General features: G+C 43.9%; 1 protein-coding gene across 1 annotated transcript in view; it reads left to right on the top strand.

Annotated features, from left to right (window-relative positions):
- The first annotated feature begins 8,854 nt into the window (after positions 1–8,854).
- The window catches only part of SPDL1 (spindle apparatus coiled-coil protein 1), a 37,936-nt gene continuing 36,077 nt past the window's right edge, over positions 8,855–10,713 (top strand). Inside the window, exon 1 of the mRNA XM_072145920.1 lies at positions 8,855–8,875. Within this exon, the coding sequence (XP_072002021.1) occupies positions 8,873–8,875 (3 nt within the window). The 5' untranslated portion in view covers positions 8,855–8,872. The remainder of the gene's footprint in view (positions 8,876–10,713) is intronic.

Below are 10,713 nucleotides of genomic sequence, written 5' to 3'. Positions count from 1 at the left end.
CCCTCCCCTTCCCCTTCTTTGTACCTACTCCCCCCCCCCTCCCCTATCCTCTTACCGCTCCCCTCTACATATTACTCTTCCCTTATCCCCTCCTTTGCTCTCTTTAAACATGGCTGCCTAAATACCTCCTGTTTATATATACTCTGAGGGTTAGGGGTCCCGGGACAAATGGTGTAAGTTTGTCTTGAGTTAGGGACCACTGTTCTATTCTTTGATTGTTATTGGGTATAGGTCTGCACTACTGCTGTTAGGGTGTTAGACAGGGGGTTTATATTCTTGGGATTGTTAGTACAGTTCTGGTTATATTTGTTATGCTCACTGTTGTCTGTCTGTCTATGTCTCTGTGGTATGAAAGGATGAATGCTTGGTTGCTCACGTCTCCTTCCCCACACCCCTTTCCCTTCCGCTAAGATGTCTTCACTTAGGGTAATGAGTTGGAATGTGAGGGGACTCAACTCCAAATTCAAGAGGGCTCTGATGTTAGACGTCATTAAGCGTCAGGCCCCTCATATTGTATGTATCCAAGAGACACACCTTACGGGTCAGAAGGTCCTCTCTCTGAAGCGGGCCTGGGTGGCTAGAGGTTATCATTCCTCCTACTCTGTCTACGCCAGGGGAGTATCCGTACTCATATCCAAAGCGCTTCCTATAGAGGTCATACAGGTAGCGCCGGACCACTTTGGCCGGTACGTAGTCATACATTGTGCCTTGTGGGGCTTTACTTTCACTATAGTGTCGGTCTATGTCCCACCTCCCTTTGACCCAGCTGTATTGCACCTAATCTCCAGTAAACTTGCTTCTATGCCTCCTAGTCCGATCCTCTGCATTGGTGACTTCAATGCAGTCCCTAATCCCTCCCTGGATCGCACAAGCGGCCTAGACACAGGCTCGGTCCGTCTGAATGAGTGGCTCACTTCTCTAGACCTCGCCGATGTTTGGCGTAGTAAACATCCTCAAGAGAGAGAATATTCATTCTATTCCTCTGTGCACAAGAGCTTGATCTGGCCTTTGTCTCCCCTGATATGATGCAGCACGTTGATCAAGTATCCTATTGCCCGCGCAGTGCATCAGACCACTCCGCCTTGCTCATCAGTCTCCTTATAGGCCCTCCCAGCGACTCCCGCTTATGGCGCCTGCACCCGGCCTGGCTCCTATCCCCAGCGGTCCAGAGTACTGTTAGGGCAGCGCACAGCGAGTTCTGGGATGTACACTCAACCCATCCTGATCCTCTTCTAGTCTGGGACTCGTACAAGTCCTCAGTGCGGGGAGCATTCATGTCGGGTGTAGCTGGCCATAGGAAGTCATTAAATGCGCAGGAGGAGAGGCTGACGGCTGCACTGGTGACCGCAGAAAAGGATTACCTAACTAAACCTACTCCGGGGAGTAAGAGGACTTGGGCTCAGGCGCAGAGGAACCATCTAGCGGTAGTGAAGGAGCGCACCAGCAAGCGCCTGCAAGCCAGGGAAGCGTCCATCTTTGAATTCGGAGATAAAAATGGGAAGCTGCTTGCATATCTCTCACGGGCTGAACGTCCGTGTGCTTCCGTTCCCTCTATCCTTGACAGTAGCGGAGCCTTGAACACAGAACCCCGGGCCATAAACATGGTTTTCCACGAATTCTACTCTTCTCTTTACAGCTCTAGATTGTCCGCCTCTTCCGTCGAGATTTCCAGATTCCTTGACAGTCTTCCACTTTGGAGGCTCACACCGGCACAGTCATCGGAGCTTGATGCCCCGCTCTCGGCGGAGGAGGTGGAACTGGCCATCCAATCGTTTCCCCCCGGTAAGACACCTGGACTTGATGGGCTGGGAGGTGAGTGGTATAGGGATAACTGTGAGACTCTGGTCCCCCTTCTCCTTAGCCTGTACTCCGATGCGCTCGACAGCGGTTCCCTCCCTGATTCTATGCGAGAGGCCCTTATTGTAGTTCTTCCCAAGCCTGGTAAGGACCCTCTGCATCCCGACTCATACCGTCCAATTTCCCTCCTAAACTCAGATGTTAAAATACTAGCAAAAATTCTGGCAACAAGGCTTAATAAAGTAATATTATCCTTGGTTCATCCGGACCAGACAGGCTTTATGCCTGGGAGGGGAACTGACATAAATATACAAAGACTGCACCTGAATATAGCAGAGGCAGAGAAGTCTTCAGACCCTGGGTTTATATTATCCTTAGATAATTGCAAGGCGTTTGATTCTGTGGAGTGGCCCTATTTGTGGACCCTCTTGCCCAGGCTGGGTATTGGCCCTCGCTTCACAGCACTGGTTAGGTTATTGTATAACGACCCTAGGGCTAGGGTAAGGACCAATCTCAATATCTCACCTACTCTCCCTATGGCCAGGGGCACTAGACAGGGTTGCCCACTATCTCCCCTCCTCTTCGCACTTGCCATTGAGCCCCTTGCTGTGGCGATCCGTCACTCTGATAGCATTAAGGGCATTGCTAGAGGTTCTATCATTGAAAAGGTATCTCTCTATGCTGATGATACACTTGTATACCTTGGGGATGTGGGCCCCTCTCTGGAATCCCTTCTGTCCCTGATAGAATGCTATGGGGGGTTCTCAGGTCTCCGGGTTAACTGGGACAAATCGGCCCTCTTTCCCTTATCAGATATAGGGGTACACTCCCTCCCCGTCCCAGTCCAGGTGGTGTCCACCTTTAAATATCTGGGAGTCCAGGTGTCACGCAAGGTCCAGGCATATACGGAGTTAAACATCACACCCCTGATAGCTGCAACGGAATCGCGCCTAAAAGCCTGGTCCACTCTCCCCTTGTCCCTATACGGGCGTATTAATATATTCAAAATGATCTTCCTCCCCAAATTTCTATACCTTTTCCATGCCTGTCCTATACTGCTTCCTAAGAGTCTGTTTAAACGCTTAGACGGCATTCTCAGGTCCTTCTACTGGCAGAGTAGCGCCCCGCGATTCAGTTTAGCGCTGCTTCGGGCTCCCAAGTCTAGGGGTGGACTGGCTGCCCCGGATCTGTATCTTTATTACCTGGCTTCCCAGCTAGTATATGCCCAGTGGTGGATAGATATAGACATGGGTAATGCAGCTACTGCACTGGCTGGTGCCCTGGTGGGTTCCTACGAGGCCCTTACAAACCTGCTGTACAGGTATAAGTCTCCATCTGATACCCCACTCCCCCTACGTACGGTAGCGGTGTGCTGGCGTAGGGCACAATCCCTGGTAGAGCTAAACAGCTCTCCCCCTCTCTCGCCTAGGACTCCATTGTGGCTCAATCCGTGGCTTTCTCACTTCCTCTCCCTCCCGGGCTGGACAATGTGGGGGGCGGCGGGGGTGAAATTTGTAGGTCAGCTCTTATCCCCGGAAGCAGAATTACTCAGCTTTAACGAGTTAAGAGAGAGACATACGGTACCCAATACGGCCAGCTTCCATTACACGCAACTGCGACACGCATTCAAAGCCCAATTCGGCTCCTTCAGCCTGACAGTGAAATTCTCCAAACTAGAGACTCTGATGAGTACCCCGGACCTCCCTAAGCCACTCACTCAGTGCTATGCTCTCCTACAAGAGCAAAAGTCCAGACCGTTTGATAGAGCCTGTGAACGCTGGAGACAGGATATCCCTGACCTGTCAGATGATGACTGGAGGGAGGTCGAACTGTCCTACTTCACATTGTAGTGAGTGCGAGGGACTTCCTGATCCAATCTAAATTCCTCCATCGAGTATACTTCACCCCTGCTAGACTATTCCGCATGGGAGCAATGCCCAATGATCTTTGCTTTCGCTGTCAGGCTGAAGTCGGATCCTTCCTGCATTGTGTCTGGTCCTGCCCTAGGGTCCATGTCTTCTGGTCCGAAGTGCTGGAGTTCCTAAATGTACACTTTGATTTCCCACGATTAATGTCTCCCTCTGTGTGTCTTCTCGGTATCATAAATGAAGTCATCAATGGCTACTATGACAAAATTTTCTTTAGGTTTGTCTTATACTACGCCCGAAAAGTGGTGGTGATGACCTGGAAGGACCAGGAGCCCCCTCCATTAAAAAGATGGATATTACTTATTAACAGCGTCATTCCCCACTACCGGTCCCTGTATGTCAACAGGAAGTGTCCCCAGAAGTTTGACCGCATCTGGTCCAGATGGTGCGAGACTCCCCATACTGCCCTATAATCACATGTGATATACACTCCTCTCCATGATGACGGAGACTGAGCGTGCTGGTGTGTGTGTGTGTGTGTGTGTGTGTGACTCCCCATACTGCCCTATAATCACATGTGATATATACTCCTCTCCATGATGAAGGAGACTGAGCGTGCTGGTATGTATGTGTGTGTGTGACTCCCCATACTGCCTTATAATCACATGTGATATATACTCCTCTCCATGATGAAGGAGACTGAGCGTGCTGGTGTGTGTGTTTGTGTGTGTGACTGATTGTCTATGTGTCAATAGTTATTTGTGTTGTATCAAGATGTCTGGTTACATTATCTGCTGTCACTTATCGCGATATATCCCTTAGTTAATATTGGAACGCAATAAGATCCTGTTCGTTACCACGGATGCTATTCAATTATTCTGTATTGTGGGGAAGAAAGTATGTAACAGACAATCTTGTTCTTTGGTTTTGTTTATTGTAATTGTTAAAAAATTTTCCAAAAATTTGCAAAAATAAATACTTTTAAAAAAAGATAAGGAAGATGTACTGGATATACAAGTTACAGTGCCTTATGCCAGCAGGTATTAATGAATCCCTGGGAAATATTTTCTAGCCGTTATATTTATATATATATTTTAGCTAAATATATTAATAATCTTTATGAAATAATTTCTTTTGGATACACTGTAATATATTATGTGGTCTCTATGTATTTACCATGTGATCTTTTTTATGTTACTGTTTCCATCCTTCTTCACTATATATTTTTACTTTTCACAAAAAATCTTTTACTTTTAGTATATATTTTCATTTTGGTAGCGGCACAGTTTTTTACTTTAATTTATTATATTATTTTATTATATATTTTGTCGTTGCATTATTTCCTCTGCATTTACATCTACTACTCTAATACTGCTGCTATACAGGCAGTTCACTACTTAAGAACACTTGACTTACATACGACCCCTAGTTACAAACGGACCTCTGGATTTTGGTAATTTACTGTACTTTAGTCCTAGGCTACAATAAACAGCTGTAACAGTTATCACAGGTGTCTGTAATTAAGATTTATTGTTACTCCTGGTTCTTGAGACAATCCAACATGTTTAAAATCCAATTGTCACAGAGACCAAAAAAATTTTGACTGGGGTTACAATAGTAAAGTATACGGTTCCGACTTGCATTCAAACTCAACTTAAGAACAAACCTACAGAACCTATCTTGTATGTAACCCAGGGACTGCCTGTATATTATTATTATTATTATTCATTATAAATACAGTATATTATATTTATAATATTTATTATATTCTTAAACCATTGCCTACATGATCTCAACTATAGTCAATGGCTTTGTTACAATTCTTCATTCGTTACAGTCATAGATTTCACTGCATTTATGCCTTTTATCTATTCTTCAATTCCCCCCACAATGTTCACAGGTCCGATGCGCCACAAAGTCCGTTCTTCACCTTCAGCGCGACAATATCCCTCGCTTTCTTCAGAGCTTTTAGCAACATCCTCTATGTTCAGGCGTCGGCGGCCGTTTCTCCATGCGCAAGGGCCGTGTCTACATAGATTTAACCTGCTCACTTCTCCGCGCGCTCGCACCAGCAGCTGACTCGGGCTGCCGCTCAGCGCTTCCATGTGAGTATTCCTCTTCTCATCTTCTCCTCCTTCCACCAGCCATCCTCTATCCTTTATGCATTGCTAATAATAAGATCTTCTACTTTCAGTGGCTCTTTGCCTGCACTCCTTCCACATCTATGAACTATAAATTTGTTTAATGTGTATATATATTTATTTTATTACTTTTTCATACAATTATCCATTTGTTTATTTATTTATCAACTTTTTATGTATTTGGATCAAATGTTGCACTTTTTCTCTTTGTGTCCTACTACCCTGTACCTTTGTACCTGTGTTATTTCTAGCATTCTAGAGAAGCTTGTCTGTATTCTGATTATTTATTTTTGAAACTTTGTACTTAATTATTTTTCCTCTCTATCTGTATAATTATCGGATAGCTCTATCAATTTATTTTATTATCATTTGATTTTATTTGTAGTTTTGGTCTGACAAAGGGTTAATCCCGAAACGCGTAACCATTGTATTTTATTTATTTATCACCATTAAATTTTGTTGATTCCTAAAAATCTATCTTGATCATTGATGAGGATTCCGCATACGACTTGGTTATAAGCGCACCCATTCAGCCTCCGTTTTTTTACTTTGTATACTATGAACATAAACTTGACGGTGGCAAGTAACAAGGCAGTGGGTACATTCTGCTACCATTACAATGTCATTGTGAAATTCTGCAAAAAATTATCTGTCCTAATTTTTTATTTTTGCGTATTTGTCACATTTAAATTTCTCAGATTATCTCTCTGGTAACTTGTTAGCAGAAATAGATGTAAAAAACACTTCCAGCTAAACACATCCCAGATCATGTTTTTTTCACAAATGCCTACAGCGCATGCGCGGCTTCCTGCTTCCGCACATGGCAGCCTTAGGTATATGTGTTATAATTCAGGTGACAGTCGGATGACGTAGGGAAAGGAGGTGTGAGCAAGCCGCGGGACTCGCACGTCTGTATCCGCCCACCTCGACTCGCCAGACCCTCTGCCTGGTTACCAGGCAGAGAATAAATGCTAATTTTTTCCTTTTCTGCGCAGCGATTTTATTACCTGAAGAAAGCTTGCCCTTATGCTATAAGGGAACCTGCCTGCAACTGAATTTTTTTCAAACAGCGGTGACAGGTTCCCTTTAAAGGGAACCTACCACCACAAATCTATCTATAAAGGTAGATCGGGTGGTAGGTGGATCAATGGGACGTGAGGATAGCCCTTTTAAGGGCTAATCCTCACGTCCCAACACTTCTTTGTTAACTTTTATTAGACTTTTATGCAAATTTACTTATGCGGCTACTGGGGCGTGAAGTAGCCGCATCTGAGGTTACACGAGGCGGCTACTCCACGCCCAGGTAGCCTCTTTTCCCCTCCTACTCACCATCTTCGGCGCGCAGCTCCGCATAGCCCTCGTCCGGCGATCCTGCTGTCTGCGCATGCGCAGAACAGCAGGCCCGCGCCTGTTTCGGAGCAGTGACCGCGCAGGCGCGGGCCTGCTCTTCTGCGCATGCCCAGAATCGCCGGACGAGGGCACGCAGCTACGCGGAGCTGCGCGGAGTTACGCAGAGCTGCATGCCGAAAATGGTGAGTAGGAGGGGAAAAGAGGCTACCGGGGTGTGGAGTAGCCGCCTCGTGTAACCTCAGATGCGGCTACTCCACGCCCCAGTAGCCGCATAAGTAAATTTGCATAAAAGTCTAATAAAAGTTAACAAAAAAGTGTGGGGACGTGCGGATTAGCCCTTAAAAGGGCTATCCTCACGTCCCATTGATCCACCTACCACCCAATCTACCTTTATAGGTAAAAAATAAAAAAGTTTAGCAGCACAGTCCTCCGAAGAAGTTGTAAAGGGTGCTATCCTACACTCTCACCATACAGAGTCCAGAGATATGTAAAAAATAGAAACCGGCAGCACTCCAATTTAGTGAAAAAAGGGTGTTTATTTCACCTCTTGCAACGTTTCAGCTGTATCCCAGCCTTTTTCAAGCCTTGAAAAAGGCTGGGATACAGCTGAAACATTGCAAGAGGTGAAATAAACACCCTTTTTTCACTAAATTGGAGTGCTGCCGGTTTCTAATTTTTACATACCTTTATAGGTAGATTTGTGGTGGTAGGTTCCCTTTAAAGTTGATTTTTCACACATTGAAGGGTGTAGTTTCTAAAATGGCATCATTTACAGGGTTTTACTGCTATTTCAACCTCTCAAAATCTCTCTTAAACATTTAGGTGCCTCTAAATTAGGGTTTTTGCGATTTTCATAAAAGTGAGAAAAATTGCACCCAAAATTCTGAACCTCCTAACATCCTAGAAAAGAGAGAGGATGCATAAAAAGCCAAGCAGATATAAAGCAGACATTCGGGAAATGTTAGTTATAAAGTTACTTGGGTGCTATGACTATCTGCCTGAAACGCATAAAATTTAGAACTTTGAAAATGAATAATTTTTAGAACTTTTTGCCAAATTTCCATTTTTTCATAACTAAACACAAAAGATATCATCAAAATGTTTCTATTACTTTGAAGTACAATGTGTGACGAGAAAACAATTTCAAAATACTATGGATATGTTAAAGCATTACAAAGTTATTACCTCCTATAATGACACAGGACACATTTAAAACATTAGGCCTGGTCCTAAAGCCCTAAAATGGCTTAGTCCAGAAGGGGTTGAAGCTCAGCTACGATAAATTTGTTAAAGCTGTCGTAAGATCTAGAGGGGTGTCATAAAAAGATTACATATCACCTTAAATTTCTACTTTGGCAGAAGAGAAAATACACTTAAATGTAAATAATAATGTAAGATGTGGCTATGTAGGTTTAGCAATATTGCATGATTAATATTCAGCCCCTTCATAAGTCTACTCTGAATATATACACAGATTAGTTAGTTATCTACAATGAAAAATGGGATAATAAACAGCACAAACTTCACCAGGCATAAAGAGTAGGTCTACACCTCCTTCTCTCTCCCTGACTATTACTTAGAGGGCTTGGGAATCACAAAACATTCATTCATTATTGTTCACTGTTCGTCGTTTTGCCTATTTAAGATGCACAACGTTCCTTCAGCTGGTCCGTTACCATAGTAAGGAAAGGCGACATGAGTGTCCTTTTGTTGGAAATGGTGAGTAAAGAAAATGTGTTTTTTTTTCTCATATACAACGTAGGTCTAGTAGATTGTTAGATAGCAGCTATTGAATTGTGCAATTAAGGATCTTATGTTACTATCACAAATGTATCGGTAGTATCACTGATTTGCATACCGTTTTATTATTTTATGAGGGCAAAGTGTTACACAACATTACTAGCCCTTTGCCATCTAACCGTTTGACACATTTCTAATGTAAGAGATAAATGGCTTCTTCATATATGCAATTCTATTAAAGCATCTAATTATCAGAATCTGTTCACATATCCCTTTTGCATGGTCCTTCTATGGTGCCACCTGAAATCGCATCAAGCTCGTAGGAACATATGGTTTCTTCATTGCTTCTAGAAGTACATGTCAGCAAAAGTTTGCTTTCACCCACTTTGTTCTGGTTTTCCCAAAAATTTTGTATGGAAAACTATTTAGGGTCTCATAGAGCAGTATTCACGTGATAGTATTTAGTCTGTTTTCACTGGGTAAATAAGATCTAAACATCATAGTTTTTTGACTAGTTCATTTTGTTATGCACAATATTATTTCTTCAGTGACTACATCTTCTAAATCCCAGCATTCCCTCAAATAGAAGTCAATAGGAAGAGTGTAAGGGCAGATGTATACAACAATGGGGCTTAGTTACTGAGGGTTGAGCACTGCACTTTTGTCGGACTGTGCACCTTTTTCGGGGCTAAAACGGCTTGCACAGGTATTTAAGAAGTGTGTGTGCTGTGATTGTGGCGCACGCAGCTGCACTGGCTTCCATACGGCACAAATTATAGGGGGAGTGCCGTCGGACTGTCCGACTGATTCGGACCCAGCGCCGTATTAACTATTAAATTGTGTCATAAGCCCTAGCCCTAAGATGCACCACTAAAAAGATGGTGAACTCAATCGGGCCTGAGTGGGGAAGGGGCACATGCAAGATATCAGGCGCACGATCTTGGTGAATCGGCGCACGCGGCATTATAGACGGACAATGCACTTTCTGTGAACTCCAGTGACCGGGTAAGTAAAGGTGCCCTTATGTTTTTTAGAATGGATGACACAAGGCTGCACTAAATGCTATATTTTTAAACCTCTTGGCGCTGAAGCCAGTTTTCACCTTCATGATCAGACACTAATTTTAGAAACTGCCATGTTTCACTATAAGTGGCTATAACTTTGTTTATATACACTTTCATTTAGCTTTTGAACATTCTACTAGTATCTAACATATAAAAAAGAGAGATGAGACAGATCAGTGATGAGAAATGATGACATTCATTAGATGAAAATAACACACAATGACACACTTTAGCTCTGCTATATTTATGCTATATTTGAGCTATAAAACACACAGTCCCCTGCTATAAAGATCTTATCTTGCCTGTAGCTTGTAGATTTAGTCTCGTCATGATACTTGCCCCAACAGGAAGCAGTGAGGCTTATTTACTAAGGGTTGTGCTACTCACTTTTGTTGAACTTCGCATCTTTTTCGGGGTTTGCATAGCTTGGACAGGCATTCAACAGGTGCCTGTCCTGGGATTGTGTCGCACATGATCGGATTTTGGCGCAGCTGCGCTGGTTTCCATGTGACACAAATTTGGGGGCATGCCGTCGGACGATCTGACTGATTTGGACTGAGCGCGGGATTTCACTTTCAAATTGTGTCGCAAGACAATGCACTTACATGCCCCAGGAAGAAGAAGGTGAACTCCGTCGGACCTTAGCGGGGAAGCGACACACACGATCTTAGTGAATCGCGGCAGAGTGCATTCTTGTCGGACAATACACTTTCAGTGAACTCCGCGGACCAGGTAAGTAAATGTGCCCATGTG

Source organism: Engystomops pustulosus, chromosome 4 (genome assembly GCF_040894005.1).
Source record: "Engystomops pustulosus chromosome 4, aEngPut4.maternal, whole genome shotgun sequence".
NCBI classification, from domain to species: Eukaryota; Metazoa; Chordata; class Amphibia; order Anura; family Leptodactylidae; genus Engystomops; species Engystomops pustulosus.
This window is presented reverse-complemented; position numbering and strand designations above follow the sequence as displayed.